At 32.2% G+C, this 21981-nt stretch overlaps 1 protein-coding gene across 1 annotated transcript in view; it reads right to left on the bottom strand.

Annotated features, from left to right (window-relative positions):
* The window catches only part of LOC127716458 (uncharacterized), an 88125-nt gene that overhangs the window by 56688 nt on the left and 9456 nt on the right, over positions 1–21981 (bottom strand). The window contains exons 3-4 of the mRNA XM_052222674.1: positions 17984–18286; positions 15191–15257 (exon numbers count right to left, since the gene is read on the bottom strand). Coding sequence (XP_052078634.1) covers positions 15191–15257; positions 17984–18286 — 370 coding nt within the window. The remainder of the gene's footprint in view (positions 1–15190; positions 15258–17983; positions 18287–21981) is intronic.

The following is a 21981-nucleotide window of genomic DNA, read 5'->3' on the forward strand; positions in this document are numbered from 1 at the left end:
CGTTTTTGCTTATGTGCTTTGTCTATATGCCTTTTTGTTTCTTTGTTGACAGATTTCTTTGTTTTCATAGTGATTAAGATTATAACACAATGTTGGCTGCTGTACCCTATGCTACATGTTAACATGTTAAACTATTGTGTCTGTTTGTTTTGTTCGCACATCGTTGTCAATATAATGGAATTTTATGCGACTGTCATACAAGTGAGAGGTTTAGCTAGCTATAAAACCAGGTTCAATCCACCATTTTCTACATAAGAAAATGCCAGTACCAAGTCAGAAATACGAAATTATAATCAATTCGTTTGATGTTTTTAAGCCTTTGATTTTGCCATTTGCTTACGGACTTTCGGTATAGACTTTTCCTCGGTGATCTGTTTTTTTGATATTTAACTTTTTTGTGCGATAAAATTTAAATGGTCACTGCTCTTTTAAACTAACTTTCGCTATAATTATTACAAAAACAGAAATTGCTGCTTCAGTTTCACATAGAATTTTTCTCCGTATGTCCATGATCGACTATGCCGGGTATATTGTGATCGGCATCACTTGTAAAATAGTTAAAGACGTTTATTAAAGTTGCAAAACGTATCATTTAGTCAAAAAGTTATTTGTGTTTTAATAATTATCAAAGGTGCCATGCTTATAATTTAATACGCCAGACTTACATTTTTTTCTAACAATCCATACATCTGTTGTTTTATTCTGAACCATGTTATGACATGTATGATGAAAAAGGAGATGTAAGGGTTATACGCCCTTGATATGGTAACCCAACCACAAAACTAACCAAACGATATTAATAAGAGGACACCATAAGTCTTCAACCCTTCATAATGTTAACGCGTGACATGGACAACATTTAAAAATTGTTTGTTTTATGAACTGTTAGTGAAATTAAAATAAAAAAATTCTCACGAAGTTCCGAATTTAAATATAAAATAGATCGTAATTTCAAATTAGAATGAAGCCGGTATAATATCCACTTGTATCAATATAAAAAAAATGATTATGTTTTTTTTTTTAGTGATGTCAACCGGTCGGAAGGACCGAATATCGAATACCAAAAACGCTAACCGGTTAACCGGACTTTTTATCAATTTTTATAGATTTGATATAAATGTGTATTGAAATCATTAAATAATTTTGTTTTATTTAAAAATTATTGTCGTGGTAATCATTTTGACAGATCAATTGTCCAGTAAATTGATTGCTATTGTAAACCTAAAAAACATAAAATTATTAGACCTTAGACAACTTATCTATCAGCTCGGGACAAGATTTAAAGTAAACATAATTAGTATACAGGTTTTTTTTTAAACAGTAACTTTAAATTAGTAATCCGATAAAATTTTACGATTTACTTCATTATTTTGTTTTTGATCTAATATTGCGTACACCTACATCTTAATGTGCAATCTCCATCGTGTAAGGCTTTGTCATACTAAAAATTTGAGAAATGCAAATCAACGCGAATGTACTTAAAGTATACTTGATGGTACGAGTAACAGGCTTAATCATTTCAAACTAAAATACTCCACATTATTCTCTGAGACATCAAGAGAAAATGAAAGAATCATCGTTTTCAGACATTTTCAATTCGACGAGATCAAGAATTTTTTTGTTCAATCTGAAGTTATTACAAACGCTAAAGTAGATACGATGTATTTGATTTTAAAAAGTCAAACTTCGCCAGGAATCCTCACAGACAAGCCTTATAATATCAAAGGACAAACTTCAATGCATCGTATTATAAAAAAAGTACATTTGTAGGGCACTATAGATAAGGCCTTCAAACATCAACTTAAACTACAGGGTAACCCATTAGACAACACTGTTGATTTGATAACACTAGTTTTTTTTTTCTCTAATTTTGTGCTATTTTCACATTTCTTGATCGGTGTGAGAAATATATTTTTCATCACAAGTGAAATTTCTCTACTCAGCAAATGATTGGTCGAAATTTAACTATGACGTCAAATGTTCTTGGTTTCTACTAAATTTTCTTTTGTGACATCATGAAAAAAGCGATCAGACCTGACGACGTCACATATAAAGAACAAAGCTTTCCGGTAATCTTTAAAAAGAAAGAAGGCTTATAATAATTAGAGAAAGAGTCCACCACTTTAACTCGTGTATTACGATATTTCTACACACTTAACAGTTACATTTTACTTGTTTAAATATTAAAATGTAACTGTCTCGAGTGGAGAAATATCGTAACTAACTCGTCGCAGTGGATTTTCTCATTTATATTTAGAGTCTTTTATACCTTGCTAAAAGGTATGGATTTTGCTCATTGTTGAAAACCGTACGGCGACATATAGTTGCTAACATCTATATCATTTTGGTCTCGAATGGATAATTATCTCATTGGCAATCAAACCGCATGTACTTATTATATAATACTACATTGTATGTGCTTTCATATGTACTTTTGTATTCTAAATAAAACGATTTTATAAAAAAAATTATTTCAATAGTTGTAAAATGTCTGTTTATTTTGATCGTTACTCTTCCTTCAGACACGACAAGAATCACATAACTGAACCATGTTGAACATGAAACAAACCATTAGGCGACTGAACCAAACCATGACACCGAATTTTCTGTAATCTTAAATTGTGAGCAAGAGTAGACGTTTTTCGGAATAATTGACGGCAGTCTTATATCATAACGAAATATATGATATAATGGAGAGTAAGCAAACTTCTTTTCTTTATGCATTGGAAACGAATCATAACTTTCAAATTTTGCCATACGCAAGCATTATTCTGTGTCAAATTATTAACTATATGATACAAATTTTGATGTATAACATATTAGTTATAAACAAAACCAAAGATGTTGGCATTGTTTGTCATCAAAAACACTTAACACAGTCATGTCTAACTTAACCAAACTATGACAAAAAACCTGTACTACTCGATATTACGAGGTTACTACCCGTAGAGTTTATCGACAGATTGTCGGTATTCATATGGGCACTACTTGTGTCCCTTGTTTTGTACTGTTATGAATTACAGTTTATGACCAAACTCAGTATAGCCCCGCCTTAAGTCCATTTAATTGATAAAATCAACAACACTGACCGTTATCTTGATGATATATTTTGTTAAATAATCAAGAATTCTCTAAATATACTGCCGAACTTATTTTTAAAAAAAATCAAATGTAAACACTAGATTTTAACGAACGTAATCTATGTATTACTGATAAATTATTAAGTCAGGGATTCGTTACCACAGATTACTTAAAACTTTTACTAAATTATTCCATAGATATAAAGATTAGGTTTTAAAGTTTGGTTGTACCTATGGTGAACTTATTTCAAACGGGATAGCACATCCTCATTTTATGAAGAAGTTGTATACCGTGCCCGAAAATTTAGAATCGATCCTGGTAAACTTGTCGATCCTTTAAATCGTGTTTTATTTGTGAAGTTGATACGGAACATTTATCAACAAGGTTTTGTTATCTTCCCATGAACTTTAAAACAAAGAAGGACGAGACCTTTTTTAACATAACCCTTGTTCATCAACTTTCAACTCAGACACTGAGTAAAGTATGAGTAGCAGCTGCAATCTATTGAATACCAAATGAGTTTGGAAATGCAAATCCCATATGCAGATGAATGATTGTCTTGAGGTATTTTTGACATTTTTACCTATTATAAAACTGAGAATGGAAATGGGGAATGTGTCAAAGAGACAACAACCCGACCATAGAACAGATAACAGCAGAAGGTCACCAACAGGTCTTCAATGCAGCGAGAAATTCCCGCACCCGGAGGCGTCCTTCAGCTGGCCCCTAAACAAATATATATACTAGTTCAGTGATAATGAACGCCATACTAAACTCCAAATTGTACACAAGAAACTAAAATAAAAATAATACAAGACTAACAAAGGCTAGAGGCTCCTGACTTGGGACAGGCGCAAATATGCGGCAGGGTTAAACATGTTTATGAGATCTCAACCCTCCCCCTATACCTCTAGCCAATGTCTGCTTGTTTTGTTCACGCATCGTTATCAATATACAGTAATTTTATGCAACTGTCATAAAAGTTAGAGGTTTAACTAGCTATAATACCAGGTTTAGTCAACCATATTTTTCATAAGGAAATGTATACACCAAGTTAGGAAATGACAGTCAATGTCCATTCGTTTTAAGTGTTGAGCGTTTGATTTTGCCATTAAACATGTTAAATAAGGAACTTTCCGTTTTTTGTTTTTTTTTTTTTTCTTAGACTTCAGTATTTCTGTTGTTTTACTTTTTGTCGTTATAAGCAGTATGTGTTTCTTGGTTGCCACCAATTTCATATTTCTTTACTATCTATAAAAGCGTATTTTCATAATCTGAAATAATCTACCAAAGATCCCTCTTCTAAATCAATATATGTGTTGTTTGCTATATAGAAATACGAAATTGGTAGCCTGGTCGAAATATTTTCACCTTATATTTGTAAAGACTTTAAAGACCAATTTTTTTCGATTTACAACGATCGCGATAAATAGACTCTTATTTGATTCCAAACGGGTAGGACAATTGTTTAAGAATAAAATCAGTTACGTATATCAATATTTCCAGCTACGGTTTTCAACCACAATTTATCTTCTTCAGTTACTCATATTATCGCGTTTTTTTGGGCGGCTGATTTCTTATTTCAGCGGTTGTATTTAATATTTCAGTTTATTAATTTTAAATTAAATAGTACGTTAAAAAAGACAGGAAATTCAAAATTATTACTAAATCGGCAAAAGAAATCGCCATCTTTAGATATACGTCACTGCAGTTACGGATATCACATTTACCCCAGTGAGATATTAAACAGAACTAGAGGCTCTCAAAAGTCTGTGTCCCTCACCTTGGTCTATGTGCATATTAAGCAAAGGACACACATTATAGACAAGAATAGAATTAATGACAAAGTTCTCTGTTTTGGTGATGGTGATTTGTTTGTAGATCTTACTTTACAGAACATTCTTGCTGTTTGCAATTATCTCTATCTATAATGAATGCGAACTAGGCCCAGACGTTTCAGAGGAAAAGATTTTTGTAAAAATTTACAAAAAATTACGTAACATTTGATCTTAAAGGGCAATAACTCCGAAAGGGTTCAATTGAAAATTTTGATTTATTTGTAGAGCTAACTTTGTTGAACAATTTTGCTGTCTACTGTTTATCTCTATCTATTATAATATTCAAGATAATAACCAAAAACTTCAGAATTTCCATAAAATTTACCAGTTCAGGGGAAGTAACCCAACAAGGGGTTGTTTGTTGTTTCAGGGCAGACATATCTTGACCTGGTGAACACTTTCACTTCTCAGATTTGCTGTAAATGTTTTAGTTGGTTGATGGACGGGGTCATCGGATACATTTTTTAAACTGGATACCCTAAGGATGATTTAGGCCAAGTATGGTTTAATTTGGCCCAGTAGTTTCAGAGGAAAAGTTTTTTGTAAATGATTACAAAAATTTACGAAAAATTGTAAAAATTGACTTTAAAGGGCTAAAACATTTAACGGGGTCAATTGATAATTTTGGTCATGTTGACTTATTTGTAGATGTTACTTCCCTGATCAATTTTGCTTTTACAGTTTATCTCTATCTATTATAATATTCAAAATATTATATTCAAAAACTGCACACTTTTCTTAACATTACCAATTCAGGGGAAGCAACCGACTAATGAGTTGACTGATGCGTCTGAAAATAGTATGGCAGATAGAACTTGATCTGATGAACATTTTTACCTATTGTAAGATTTGCTCTAAATGCTTTACATTCAGAGAAATAGGCAAAAAACTGTATTTTACCCCCATGTTCTAATGTATGCCACGACGGCAATCTTGGTAGATGGACGGGGTCATCGGATACGTTTTTTAAACTAGATACCCTAAGGATGATTTAGACCAAGTCTGGTTTTACTTGGCCCAGTAGTTTCAGAGGAGAATATATGTGTAAATGTTAACGGACGACGACGACGGACGCCAAGTAATGAGAAAAGCTCACTTGGCCCTTTTGGGCCAGGTGAGATGAAGAGGAATAAAAATTACAAACAGTAGTAGTTATGATTGCAATTTATTATAAACTTTACAAATACAAATCATGAAATCTGGTCTTGGCATTGAAATTTATATATTTAGGTTATCGATACATTTTATGGTATCTTAATAACTCAAAGCATTTTAACGGAAAAAAAATATGTTTGTCACGTCGTAAATAACAATGTTATGACCATTCAGATACATTTTACAACCTTTTTTTATTAGGTCATTACATGATCTAAAACTCGATTGATGAGCACTTCTTAGTCAGTTGTCATTTGTTTCAGTGATCTTGATAAGTTTACTTTGATTTGAATTATCAGGGGACTGTTTATCGGAGAGCTCTTATGACTAGGACATGTTCTTTGGATCATATTTGGACGTATCTTAGTCCTAAGTCGGTTTATCGAACGTGTCATAAACCGTCCTAACTTTAGGACACCTAATTGGTGTCTTTTAAAAGATGGTCTTAGGATAGTCCTCAAAAGCGAAATTTGAAACCCATAGTTGAAAGGTTTTGTTTTAGTGAAAGATTCGTTCAATCAATGCCTACTCTGGCATCTCCATATTGCCGAGACTGAGCAATGGAAATCTGAATCAAGCCATAAGAATATTGCAGGCAGGAAAACATGAAAGTGCTGTTTCCAGATAATTTCACATAAGAAACTCGTCTTACTGACCTTACAATAACAGTACTGGCAGATGGAATTTGTTGCTGATCATCCATAACCAGATCCACCGATTGTGACAACGCAGCGTCAATAAAATTTGATTATGCAACGTAATTTGAGAGACATGTTTACGGCCAAAACGTCAACTGCTAATCTAATCGCCTAATCCAGACATAATTATGCAGAACATCTTTCCCATAAACTGAAATGCTAAAGAATCGTCTGCAGAAATATAGATAGAAATCGACCTTATGCAAGTGCACCTAGACATAAAAATATATAAGACTTCGATTTATTTTGGAAAATTTAAATATGAAATAAAAGAGGAATTTTGGTTTGTTTTGTAGGGTTCTTATAAAAATTCAATTTTCAAACAGTTACAGACTTTCTTTAATGATTTTTTTTAAACAACTTCGATTTGCATAAGGTCGGTTTCTATCCGACGCAGCCCAAATATTATTATTAGGAACACAGTCTCAATTTGAAGAACGTCTTAAGGGCTTACGATACAGTTTAGATCCCATGATGAATTTATAAACAATTTGCATACAAGCTATTTTTCACCTAAGCAATTCAAATATGTAATACAAAATATACCTTCATGTGCTACTTTAAGAGATAAAAGGGGTCGAAATTTTAGACACTAAACATTTCGGTTTTTGGGACATTTCTATCCTTGGGATAGACACACGTAACTTTTTTATTTCAACAGAAAAACACAAGCGGATTTTTGTAGAAACATTATGAAAAATTTCTTTACATAAGTATGCTCTTACTATGTACAACAGTTTTTTGAAAATAATTAATTTTTTACAAAGTTTCAGGATTTTAGGAAAAAACAACATTTTCTGCGGTGTATTTATCAAATTTAAAAATAATTCAATGTTGACATTTTCATGAAAATTGGTACAAGTTATCTTCAAACGTAATCAAACCTAATGCCATTTTTAAAAAGAGGGGTCCATGTTCTTGTTTTCAAGTTAAATCAGTTTAAATCATAAAAAACAGTCGAAAAATGCATCTTTTTCCGATATGTCACAGTTTGACGTCGCAGAAATAACATTTAACATCAGCAACGTCATCACCTACCCTGTTACTGTATCGTATGCCCTTAAGTTTTAAAGGAAAAAACTCACACATTCTCTCAACATATAGTATCGTTGTTATGACCCAAGTCTCTTTTTTACGAATTCTAAATTATGGATATATAGGTAATACTCTAACTGGTATTCATCCCCGTATGTTTTATTTTATCATATGATGACGTGGTGTTTAATTTTTAATACAGTTAAGAAGAAAATGATTTATGAAGGAAAACTTTTAAAACTGAGCCTTTCGAAATGGAATAATATGGCACATTACAGCGTTTTGATAACAAAAATATATTTAAACAGTTTACGCCATATAGTGAAAACAGATAGAAAAGAAAATTGAGTTCGTTGTACGTTTTATGAATATTCATGACATGTGACCATTTGTTTGCACTTAAAACCCGTGCGGTCATCTTTCTGACCATCGACTCTCGCTATAGCCTAAAGAAGAGACACGTGTATTATGTCTGAAGAAGAAATTTCGGTCGTTGAACAAATGGATGAAAGTCAACTTTTTGAAGAAGACGAAAATGACCTTTCAACAGCTGATGCAGTTTTCTTATTTAATAGTTCTTTGAATAAGGCTCTACAATGACAGAAAAGTGACATTTTGTCGGAGGTCAAGAAGACACAAGTAAGCTCTGAAAATTCAAATACACGCACTATCACCAGTGGTCAAGCTTCTACAATTGCTTCCAAGCCTCCGTCTTTTGACTTTAGACAAGAAGGGATTAAGATTCTGTTCAATTTCAACACTGACTTTCAGCTTTGCGAAGAATTGAACATTTGCTAAATTCTGAGTCACTCGAACAAACACTTGACCTACAGTCTATTGTCAAAATTGAACTTGACACTTTCAACCAGCGCAATAAAATTTTGAAAATCTCTGATCGCCATGGATGTGATACCGTTCACGAATATCTGGACGATCCTCCAGCTAACAGTCTAGCTAACAGTGTTGAAGATGGTGTTTTTAGAGCTAACCGTAAGCCTACAGCTAACAAGCTTTACAGCAGAGGTGGTGGCAGAGGAGGGTTTAATGCTAGATACTTTTTTCGTGGCTTCAGCAAAAAATCTGGACCTAGAAATGACAACTACAGTCAGCAAAACAACTCCCGGTAGCAGTATAACGACAGACTGTGCTTTAACTTTCAAGGCCAGGACACACTTGCCGTTTCTGTCCCAAAAAGGACGTGCCTTCAGCAGTACCAAGTCACCACCATCCACTTTTACAAGTGCTCCACCTTTGTCTTAATGAAAATGTTGAGTATGATATAGAATTTGATAGTTATGAATACACTGATGGAATTAAGACTGTAAAAAATCGATTAAAATATCATGTTCAGTTTTGGGAAGATAGTTTAAAACCTTCTGAATTAGTTTTAAGCACTATAAAATTTGTTATGTTATTCCTTTTATTCAAGAACCTCTATCAGTTTATTTGAATAATAACAGATTAGCATTTAATAATTCTTCATTTGTTTTGAAAGCTATTACAGAATTAAAAACGAATGGTTGTATTACTGAAGTTTCAAATAAACCTTATGTAATAAATCCTCTAACTGTAGCTATCAGTGATTCGAAGAAAGAGAGATTAATTAGATTTGAGACACGATAACAAATATGTACACAAACAGGAAATATTAAAGAACCTAAGTGAGCGCGCTTACATACCCCAGTGCCCCCACAATGTCACTGGACAAATAAAATAAATCTAAGAAAAAAAGATTGAATCATTATTTCCTCTCGAAATGCACATCTACATAGTATGTCCTTATTATCTACAAAGTTTCATGAAATTATGTTGTGAGGTTTTAGAGGAGTTTTGATGACAAACTGTTGCAGTAGTATATTGAGGCAAATAAGTTCAAAGGGGTGTAGCTCCTAGAAAAAAAATTGAATCATAATTTCCTGTCGATATGCACATCTACATATCATGTCCTTATTATCTACAAAGTTTCATGAAATTCTGTTGTGTGGTTTAAGAGGAGTTGCGATGCCAAACTGTTGCAGTAGTATATTGAGGCAAATAAGTTCAAAGGGGCGTAACTCCTAGAAAAAAAATTTAATCATAATGTCCTGTCGATATGCACATCTACATTGTATGTCCTTATTATCTACAAAGTTTCATGAAATTCTGTTGTGTGGGTTTAAGAGGAGTTGAGATGCCAAACTGTTGCAGTAATATATTGAGGCAAATAAGTTCAAAGGGGCGTAACTCCTAGAAAAAAATTTAATCATAATGTCCTGTCGATATGCACATCTACATTGTATGTCCTTATTATCTACAAAGTTTCATGAAATTCTGTTGTGTGGTTTCAGAGGAGTTGCGATAACAAGAACAGTACTGACGGACTGACTGACGGACAGACAGACAGACGGACGGACAGACGGACAGACGGACGGACAGACAGACGGACGGACGGACATACGGACAGACGGACGGACAGACGGACGGGTCAAAAACATTTTACCCTCTGCAACTTCGTTGCGTGGGTTATAAAAATGTGAATGAGTTAAAGAGGCCAAGCAATACGCAAAAAAGAATTTTTTCATGTTTAAATTCGATTGACGTTCTGGTTATCACCACATTAATATACATCCAGAACATCAGAAATTCTAGGTTTTTCTTGGTAATTGATGGACAAGAAAGATATTTTATTTTCCCAGTTTTACCTTTTGGGCTATCTTCTGCTAGACATATTTTTACTAAAGTTGTTTGTACATAAGTTAACTTTTGAAGATCACAAAGTTTCCCGATCATTGTGTATTTGGACGACGGATGGGATTGTGTTTACGTATGTCCAAATCTGTTTTACATACTTTATTGAAATCTGGGTTTTTACCAAATTTTGAGAAATTAATTTTTTCACCAGTGCAAAAATTAGACTTGTTAGGGTTTTTTTTATGGAATCTATTATCTGGTGTTATTGAAGTTCCCCAAAAGAAAATTGAAAAAATACAGTTCAAAATCGAAAAAATTCTTTCAGATGATTGCTCAACTGCTAGACATTTGGTATGTCTTTTCGGGAAGATTATATCTTTGATTCCAGCTTTTGGTCATATTTGCCAATTCATGACACGTAATTTATACATGTCTGTTTGCCAGAGAAATACTGGGGACTCATATTTTGAAATGTCCACCCAAGTCAAAACCGAACTGGAGTTTTGGAAAAGTAATTGTAAATCTATACCAAATTTATTAGTATGTCCTATACACAAGATTCCAGAAAGTATTATCTTTTTCCGATGCCAGTATGTATGCTTGAGAAGGTTTAGTCGAAGGCAATGTTTTACAAATTGCTCATTATATGTTCAGTGAACAAGAAAGACTTAAGAGCTCCACCTAGAGAGAGTTGAAATCTGTTGAGTTTATATTAGAAAGTATGTTTGCACAGTTAGCCGGATTACTTGTAAAAATTTATAATGACAATCAAAATGTCGTGTATATTTGTCGAGTGGGCAGCATGAAGCCTGATTTGCATGAACTTGCTATGAATATTTTATAGCTGGCATAGTTAATAGTATAACGATTGAAGTTGAGTGGATCCCACGATTTAAAAATGTACAAGCAGATTACTTTTTCTTTATTTTGATGACTTAGCTGTCAGTTTGGGGGAATTTACTTTAGATAGATTTGCAGACGATAAAAATCAAAAAATTGCTCGGTTTATTTCAAAGTTTTGGGTTCCAGGAACTGGAGGAGTCCACGCTTTCGCTTTCGACTGGTCAGGAGAAAAAAACTGGATTGTGACTCCGGTTGGGTAAGTTTGCCGGGTATAAAAACATGTGTTAACTTGTCGTGCAAAAGGTGGATTGGTAGTTCCTAAAAGGAAGTCTGTTCTGTTTTGGTTTATGGTTTGGAACAACACAGAAAACAAATTTTACGATTTTGTTACATATTTTGTTGAATTTAATCGTCCTAAACATTTCGTTTTATCTGGTTCAGACAAAGACAGTGTTTTCGGTCAATCCCCATTCATCAGTAATGTCCTTGTTTTTAAACTTGATCGTTCATCCTAGGAGGTCACATTCTGTTGTACGTTCAATGCACATTTTTACTATATCGGGTGTAACATTTTGTGAGGGAAGGTGTGCTATACCACTGTTCATTTCAATGCAATTTTTGACAATACTACTATACCAATCAGAATGATTTTTTTTGCAGTGTTTTAAAAAATGATTTTACTTTGTTGTCACGTATTATTTGTGAAACATTGAAAGTTTTAAAAGGGCGAATTTTCTGTATAAAGTCAGTAATTATGTAGACTTTTGAAGCTCAAACTTTCTATTGCTTCAAATACGCAATTGAAAGATAAAAAAACTATACCAATACAGAACGACAAGTTTATGAAAATACAATTAAAGATTTGGTTCACATATTTTTATTCGTTATTGCAAAAAAATGAACTTAAAATATCTGTCATTTTCTCCCTACCCAGTTTACCCCTATTACTTATTATGATGTGGACCGGTCATTGTTATTGAATCTTACGCAATTTGATTGGATTAAGTTATGTATTAGTTTACCTTTAAACTGTTTATGCTTTTCACAAATGTATATTGATTAAATCAGAACGTGCATGCATGTGTACAGTAACTTAAATTACCGTCAAACTGGACACTGGACGAGTCCATATTATGTTTTATCAATGAAAGTAAAGATATGAAAGGTAAGAATTGCCACTTCTTGTATTTTCACAAATTTTCCGAATACACTGTAGATAAATTATTTATGTATTGCCTATTGCAGAGAAAAAAGAGAAAGTTTACAAATGAGACGTTTTATTCCATAAAACAAGTCTTTTTTCGAAGAGAAATGTCGAAATACATTTTACGCACGGTTACGCCAGGTAAAATTATTGTTTATCTTAACACAAAAAAAAACATTTTTCAGTCTCATTGGAATATATTAATAAAAATTGATTCCAAACTAAAGTAATCATTAAAAAATAAAGTCAAAATATGTCCGATCTGACTATTTTTGGACATCTAAAGTCAATACGATCGTTTTAAGGTCAATTTCGTCTACCTCACAAAATCTTGTTAGGCACTTTACAAGGTAAAATACACGTATCTCAATAGGTAACTACTACGGAATATACTATACGCTAACATATGTATACATAATTAGTTGTATAGATTGAAAGAATGGAGATGCACCCTGTGCAGTTATAATTGAGAAGCACCTTGTGCAGGTTATAATTGAGAAGCACCTTGTGCAGTTTAAGTACAAAAAATGCACATTGTGCAGTTTATAACTTAGGAGCACCTTGTGCAATTTAAGCACAATAAATGCACCTTGTGCATTTTACAATTGAAAAGCACCTTGTGCGGTTAAAGTACAAAAAAATGCACCTTGTGCGGTTTAACAACAAGGATGCACTTGTGCAGTTAAAAATGAAATATGCACCTTGTGCAGTTATTGGATAAAAATGCACATTGTGCAGCTGTTAAAGATGCACTTTGCATGATTGTTATGTTATAATGATATATATTTATTATTTAGCTAAGTTGTTGTGCTTAGTTTCATTTATGATTCATTATTACAGGACAGTGCAACATGGAGGGGCATTTCACAGTTTGCGAATTCAAATCAACAGTTTACCGGATGTGAAAAAAAGCATATTCAATATTGAGAGAAGCAGTAAAAAGTATGATGTGTATTTCAAAAAATTTAAAGAATGGTTTATTACATATAAAATTATTACGTTGCCCGCAAGTGTTTTATCCGTTGCAGTTTATGTTAGTGGACTTGTTCAGCAATCCGTATCTGATTCAGTTTTATTAGCTCATTTTTATAGCATAAAGTGGTTTCATGATTTCAGTTTAGTGTATAATCCGTATGAAGACAAGCTTATTCAGATGATGACTGAAGGAGCGAAGAGAATTCTAAGTAAACCAATTTTGAAAAAAAAAGAACCAATTACAGCAGATCATTTATAGAAGATAGTAGACAAAATTGGTATTGATCGTTCTCATTTGCCGAATGTTAGAATTTGTGCGATGATGTAAGTTGGTTATGCAGGATTTTTACGCTACAGTGAGATTGCAAATTTAAAGATGTGTAACATGAAAAATGTTGACACTTATGTTTCTTTGAATATTGAATCTGGGAAAACTGATGTATATAGAAGGGGTAATATTATTATAATTTCTAAAACAAATGTGTCCACCTGTCCAGTAGTCTGGTTATTGACATACATGAATTTAGGTAAACTGTATTTGGATTCTAATCAATATGTTTTTCGTTCTGTTAGATTTTTGAAGTAAAAAAATTCTTATAAGTTAGCAGAAGTTAATCGTCCTTTAATTCATACAAGAGCTAGGGAATTACTTTTATGCACATTAACTGCGATTGGTCTTGATTGTAAACATGTTTGTCTTCATAGTTTGCGCAGTGGTGGTTCCACTGCTGCTGCAAGAAATGGTGTTTCTGGTCGTTTAATAAAAGAACATGGAAGGTGGCGTACTGATTTTGCTAAAGACATTTATATTAAAGATTCTGTTTAAAGGCAACTAACGGTTTCGTCAAATCATGGTATATAACGAGTTATAGACATTTATCTGTTGGTGTTATTATTCAGCTCAATTATACTAAACCTTTACTATTTTCCCTTTGTCCCGAGGTTATAGCGAGTAGCACACCTACATTATGTCTTTTGTTCTTTGTTAAGGCCATAGACTATAATTACTTTATATTCGGACGAACGTAGTGAGGGAGAATATAAATAAAATTTAGTTCGTTGTACGTTTCATGAATATTCATGATATGTGATCATTTGTTTGCACTTTAAACCCGTGCGGTGATCTTTCTGACCATCGACTCTCGTTATAGCATAAAGAAGAGACACATGTATTTGTGGATGATTTAATATGAATTTGCCTTTTTTATTATGACATTATTGTTATTTTGTGTGTATTTGATACATAAGATATAGAATTACAGGTTATAGCGAGTAGCACACCTACATTAGGTCTTTTGTTCTTTGTTAAGGCCATAGAATATAATTACTTTATATTCGGACGAACGTAGTGAAAGAGAATATAACCTAAATTAGTCTATTGAAATATGGCGACTTTTTATAGTAATATCGAACCTTTTGCAATGATGTTAGCTTTTTTACAGCTCTTATGAAAGGTAAACAATATTGAGCATTCTGATTCAATGCACTTATCTTTGTTCTCGCATACACCGTGAAAGTAGTAGGACTGGGTGTATCCAAAGTGTAAGCATCCCAAGCTCTGCATTCAGCACTGTGTTTGTTGGTGGGTAGGCTTGTGTATTGGGATAAAGCGTGTCGATGGGTGGTGGTTGGCTGGCTTTGTTGGTTCGTTTTCGGTTATATTAAGACATGGTTTATTTTTACTAGCCTACCTTGTCAGCATTAGAGGGCCACAAACGTCCGGTTTCTCCAACGTATAATCAGATATACATGTGAATTCTGTAAAAAGATACGCAACACACAATGTTAGTCTGTGTTACATTATTATATACGCTTACATTTGAAAACTCGAAAAACGTTTTAAAACTATGTGCTAAAGTTTTGAATAGTGCCGAATTAAACGAAATCCATTATTAGACTGTCACTTTGTTTTAAATTTATTTTTTATGTCTGCCATTTTTAAGTGACCATTGATCTCTATTGATAGCTGTTATCATTTGCAATCATACTATTATCCATTGATTTTACAATTTTCAAAATGGTATCAACTATTTAAAAAACATTTCAAGTTTTGAAATGGTAATGGGTTTGGGGAAATAAGCCTTAGTGTTCATCGTAAACAATAATCAAAATATTCAATTGAGTTGCCTGATTTGCATTCAGAAATAAGGTAGAAAATGATATAGATATAAGAAGATGTGGTATGAGTGCCAATGAGACAACTCTCCATCCAAGTCAAAATTTATAAAAGTAAACCATTATAGGTCACAGTACGGTCTTCAACACGGAGCCTTGGCTCACACCGAACAGTAAGCTATAAAGGGCCCCAAAAAATTACTAGTGTAAAACCATTTAACGGGAAAACCAACGGTCTAATCTATATAAAAAACGAGAAACGAGAAACACTTATGAACCATATCAACAAACGACAACTACTGAACATCAGATTCCTGACTTAGGACAGGTGCAAACAAATGCAGCGGGTTTAAACGTTTTAATTGTACCAAACCTTCACCCTTTTTCTGAAACAATAATGTAACATCACAACATAGAAAGACACACTATAAAATATCAACTGAAATCTTAACTCAATCAAAGGACATATTAACACCATTGAACATACACTGAACAAATAAATTTGACCTATGACACAATGTAAATACAAAATAAATAAACTAAGGGAAGAATAATAAAAGTAACATGTTATATCGGTACGAAATGTTAAACAATTAAAGAAAAACAATATGCTCGAACAAAAATACCATCCATTTGCAATAACTTTAAACACAGGTAAATGAAAATAATTTTGTTGTTAGGTATACCTGTACAGTACCAATAGAGAAAGGAAATATTTTTACAAAATAAATAATTTTGAATACAAAATAAATAAACTAAGGGAAGAATAATAAAAGTAACATGTTATATCGGTAAGAAATGTTAAACAATTAAAGAAAAACAATATGCTCGAACAAAAATACCATCCATTTGCAATAACTTTAAACACAGGTAAATGAAAATAATATTGTTGTTAGGTATACGTGTACAGTACCAATAGAGAAAGGAAATATTATTACAAAATAAATAATTTTGATGTTCATAGTACGAAGTGAAAATTTATAGTTATACCAAACACTTATCAAAGCTGGTATATAGACCAGATATAACCCTGAATAACATTAAATAACAAAAAAGCAATACAATTAGTATCAACAGGTCAAATAAACAAGAAAGTACGATTTGAGAGTACTCGCAGTTACTGACAGCTAGTTAAAAGCCAAAACAATTAATAATAAAAAATCATGCATCAGAGACTAAAATCAACTAAAACACATCCCAGGGATTTAGTATTTTAACGTCATGAACAGTCAAAGAAGACATGACTAGTGCAATGCCAAAAATAAATGTATCGACAGACAGTAGGATAGTTAGGAGTTTAACATCTTTATAGATCTAATCGAACGTGGGTGTTAGATATGCCTTTGTCTTTGATAGAGCGCACACGCTTAGATTATTGCAATGAGCTTTCAGCTCAAATGACCTCTTGAATGGTTTCATTCAAGATGTCATTTAATTGTATGCTCAATTTGAACATGAAACATGATTTCTCTTTTTATGCATTTCAGTTATACAAAGTGTTAAAAGAAACTTCTTATATTTTGAGACATTTTAATACAAATGTATTTGAGACATTAATAAAACATGAATTTAACAGCCGTTAATTTTCTTACAGTGTTTAAATATACATCGTACGATCATTAAGTGACGTATTATATTTTGTCTTAATTACATGTTAAATCGATCGATTTCAGAATTTGAGTTACAGTTATATTTTATTCCATATTCGGTTCCTATGTTAATCAAATGCATCTTCATTACGTTAAAGCTATTTAACAAAATTTGAAATATAAAATAAATAGAAATTGTGTGAGATTTATTCATTTAAAATTGATGTTTTATATTGTCTACTCGGTAATGGAAATAGCAGTAGCGAGTATCAATGAATCATTCTTTTACAAACCTAGAAGGATATAAAATGATAAAGGCTTAAACAACTATACTAGTGATGTAACAATATCTCATTGAACTAAAAAAGCAGATAAACATTTAGAAAAGAACTTTTAAGTTGAATACCATAGTGAACCATGATCTACATTATTTGTTTAGCTACATTTTCTGCATATTGCGAATGAGTCTGATAAGTAATTATAGATTAATTTCAAATCGCAAATTTATATATGAATATGATTATTTTAAAATTAATTCCTTAACGCATGCTTTATCACCAAAATGCTAGTTACTTTGAATAACAGTAAAATTATTAAATGATTTTTTTTTAGGAAATAATGGAAAGGAAATTTAAATTGCAGTTGAAGCTGTTACAGGTTGGGTTTTTTTTTTGTTGTTGTTGTTGCTTTATTTCAAGATATAGAGTTATCTGTTTGAAGACAACATGTTATCCCTTCATTCATGTAACATTGTGTTAGCAAGTATAATACTTAGATTACCTGAAGATAGATGTGTTTTATCAGGACATGGCTTCAGATAACATGAACAATCTCCTTCCGATGGTACACAGTAACACGGATTACTTGGCTTTTGTATTGGTGCATAGCTTTTGGAATAGTCACACCGACATGATGTATCTTCTGTTGTAGATCCATTGCTGTAAATAATTAGTCCTTCCTCGCTACAATAAGACTTTTTAATCACACACTCACTACTCTCGTTTGTTTTAAAAATGAAAGGTTGGTATCGACTTTTATTGCAGTTTTCTCCATCGAGATTTCCTCTGATTACATATTTGTTACCTGTGTTAATACAATAAGCATGATTAGAAGGAAATAATACTGTAAGAAAGTACATGAAATTCCTTTATTCTTCATTGTTAAGAATCAAGAAGATAATGAGATTGAAATGTTATAGCTCAGACATGTAAATATATAGTCACAGAACAGCAGATTGTTTCGGGCTTATTTTTGTAAGTTAGTTGTATTTAGTCGTTATTAGGACATTTTTAAAGATAAACACTCCCCAACAAAGATACGAAGCAAAATCAGATATTGTTTAATTGTATCGTTTTGCAATTTTCTGAATAATAGTTTAAGTAATTTAAGTAAAAGAAACCACACATAAATAAAACGCTCATATAAACCGACACAAGTGTTACTTCCTTACATTTTTAAGAAGAATCACTACAATATTGCATAGCTAAACAAAACATCGTAATTTAAGTAAAAGGGCTTTAGCTGTTAATTCATATTCATAGATTTGTCTCAATTTCTCATATTTGATTTATAACATTCTAAAACGTATATCCAAAATATAATAAGTCTGAAATAAACATTTAAAAATACGTGTACTCAATAAAATGTATCAGAATTTTGTGGGTATTTAAGTCTAGCGCCATCTAATTACCTATCAAGATGAACTCCGAAGACTGCCGACAGTCACATAACCCAATATAAACATAAACATAAATATAAATAGATAGCTTCCTCGTGCAATTCGACTTTTCTAGGGATGTTTGATTTCATGTTGTAGGTTAAAAAATAAGTTAATTATCGTTCACCTGTATAACAATAATTTTATTTTTATCGAATCAGTCAACGAAATGGTTCATCATTGTTTCACTTTCAATGTTGACATTCTTTTTCGTTTAAAAGCTAAACACAACTATAACATGCGCAACCAATCTCCAGGTAATGAGTTAGATTGAAGGTCACATAAAAAAGGATTCCATAAAATCGAATTATTCTCTTGCAATTGAATAACTTATCACCGAAATGTCTTTGCTTATTATAACAAAATTGAACCAAATTGGCTTCTAACAGCGAATTATTATTTCATTAATTCACTTTTATTAATAATTGAAACAAACAAAATCATGTTCAATTTTTTTTTCTCATCTCGTAGCCAATGCCACTTTAATTAAGAAGTTATTTTTGATAAACTAATAGCTATTTGTACTCATTTGCACCAATTTTATATACAAATATGCAAACATATATGCGTTGATATCTCTTTTTATTACATGTAAATGATGTTTTGTAGAATAATACGAATTTACACTTTCCTTATTTTTTAACAAATTAATTAGTCTTTGAAAAACATAAGGCAGAAAGAAGACTACTTTCGATTTACAAAATGCCCCAATTGATAGCTGTCATTGCAAAAACTTATAAAATATATAATTTTCCTTCCAATTTGTGAAGTTGCTTCGCTACTTCCGGTTTACAGTATGTCACTTCCGGTAAATATCAAAGGTTTCTTCATGCTTAATCCGACATTGTTTGGTTTTTAGATACTTTTACATGAATTGAAGGCAACAAATACTTCTTCCGATCGACTCATTGTCACTTACGGCTACTTTTACAGGGTTAAACGTTCATTCAGCCTAATGCAAAGACCTTTGGGTTTATCAATTACCAGTATAAAGATAAAATCAGTCAAACTTTAAATTGTCAACATTAATTTTGACCTTGACCTAAATATTTAGGTCAAATTAAAGGTCATAGAATTTATATCAATAGATTCCAGGTTCATAATATGTATGGTTCAGAAGTATTTCCATGATATGGCAAGAATACTAACTATCTATATCAAACTTAACTGTATCCTCCCCCTTGTCGTCATTTTACTATATCCAGATGACTGACGAATCAGATGATTCTGCATTGACATAGTACAGTTTCAAATAAAAGCTGAGATTGAAATTGACCAAAGCCACATTTTGTAAGTCAATTCAGAGACTTTCACCCTTTTAATCTACGTTACCGGTTGTACGATAAAGATAAGGCGGATAGTCCATGTAATTCCATTTTTCAACTTTACCTATATAACTGAACTTCTTAAACTACACGTTTTCGTTATTTACACAATTGACAACTTACAAGAATAAAATCAAAACTCGCCCTACATAATGGAAAACGGTATCGTGGTGTATAACATTTATCAGGAACTAGCATATGGCCCACAGAAAAGACAGAAAATGTTGTCTTATCCGATAACATCACCTTTAATGGAACGAAACTTGTTTCTAAAGAACAGAAATTAAAACAAAAAACTCTGAAAAATACACTCACGGCCAACTTGATATCTTGTAGTTATAAAACTATTTATTCTGGCGAGGTCAGGAAGAACAAGGACTTACATGTAGTAACTTTGTGAATGATTATAATTATATCTATGCATTTTTTATATTAAATACACGTCAAGCTTAGGAACCTGGGGTGGTGTTCTCGAATCTATATTAGGATTAGGACTTGTCCTAAGTCCATCTCATGACACGTCTTTGTCGTGTTCTCGAAGCTCTCTTAACTTATAATTAAGATATATCGCATTTTTCTTCCTAACTTTAGGACACCTAATTAGGTGTCTTAAGATCATCCTATCTTCATCCTAACTTAATAAGGTTTGGATTTCGCTTTTTGCTCATTATTTTACGTGAAGATAAACATGAAATGAAACGCACCATTGGTTATTACCTCGTATACAGAGAAATTGTGAATGATTTTAAACTTTGAACTTCGTGTTTCATGATACGATGACACTACAAATTAAATTTTCATTTCAAAACAAATTTTATTCCAGTTAAGATTTCTTTTTGATATAATTTTTTATAATTAAATTTGAAATCATGCCTATAATTATATACGTGAAATTATAAAATTCGTAAAAAATTTTATTAATTGGTTTCGTTGTTATCAAATGTTTTATTAAAAATTTACTTTAACGATTTAAAATATCGCACTTAAGATATGCTTAGGACGTCCTAACATAAGATCCGTCTGAGATAGCTTCGAGACACAACTGAAGTGTGTCACAAGATGATCCTAAGTCCATCATAAAATTGGCTAAGGAGGTGTTTAAGGACTAATCCTAGGATTCTTTCGAGAACACAACCCCTGGAGTCACTGTAGAACCCCTGTTGAAAGTATTTTAGATGAGCATGATGTTCGTGCATTTTCACCATTAAAGACAAAATAGAATTCGTTACCAAGATTTCTTTTTGCAGATTCTGTTTTCAGTATCACTCTTTCTTTTATAGTTTTTGTCCAAAATACAAAAGTGAAAACAAAAATCGTCATAAAAAGGCACTTTTTCTCAGAAAAAGACGTACAATGTCGACTTGAATGAACCTATTTATAAATCTGAGGCCTGTTTATCGACGCTCTCTTAGGACTAGGACGTGTCCAAAGATCACCTTAGGACGTATCATAGTTCTAAGTGGGTTTATCAAACATATAGTAACTTAAGGAAAATCGTAGGAAACGTCCTAAATAGATGTCTTAAGATGATCTGTTTCTGTTGTTTCGTTGTTTTCCTCTTATAGTTGATGTGTTTCCCTCAGTTTAGTTTGTAACCCGGATTTGTTTTCTCTCAATCGATTTATGACTTTCGAACAGCGGTATACTACTTTTGCCTTTATTTAGGATGGTCCTAGCTTCAAGATATATTTTATGATAGTAAATTTATATATAAATACGATTGACTCCTATATATA

The sequence above is a fragment of the Mytilus californianus genome, unplaced genomic scaffold (assembly GCF_021869535.1).
Source record: "Mytilus californianus isolate M0D057914Y unplaced genomic scaffold, xbMytCali1.0.p SCAF_9, whole genome shotgun sequence".
Lineage (NCBI taxonomy): Eukaryota > Metazoa > Mollusca > Bivalvia > Mytilida > Mytilidae > Mytilus > Mytilus californianus.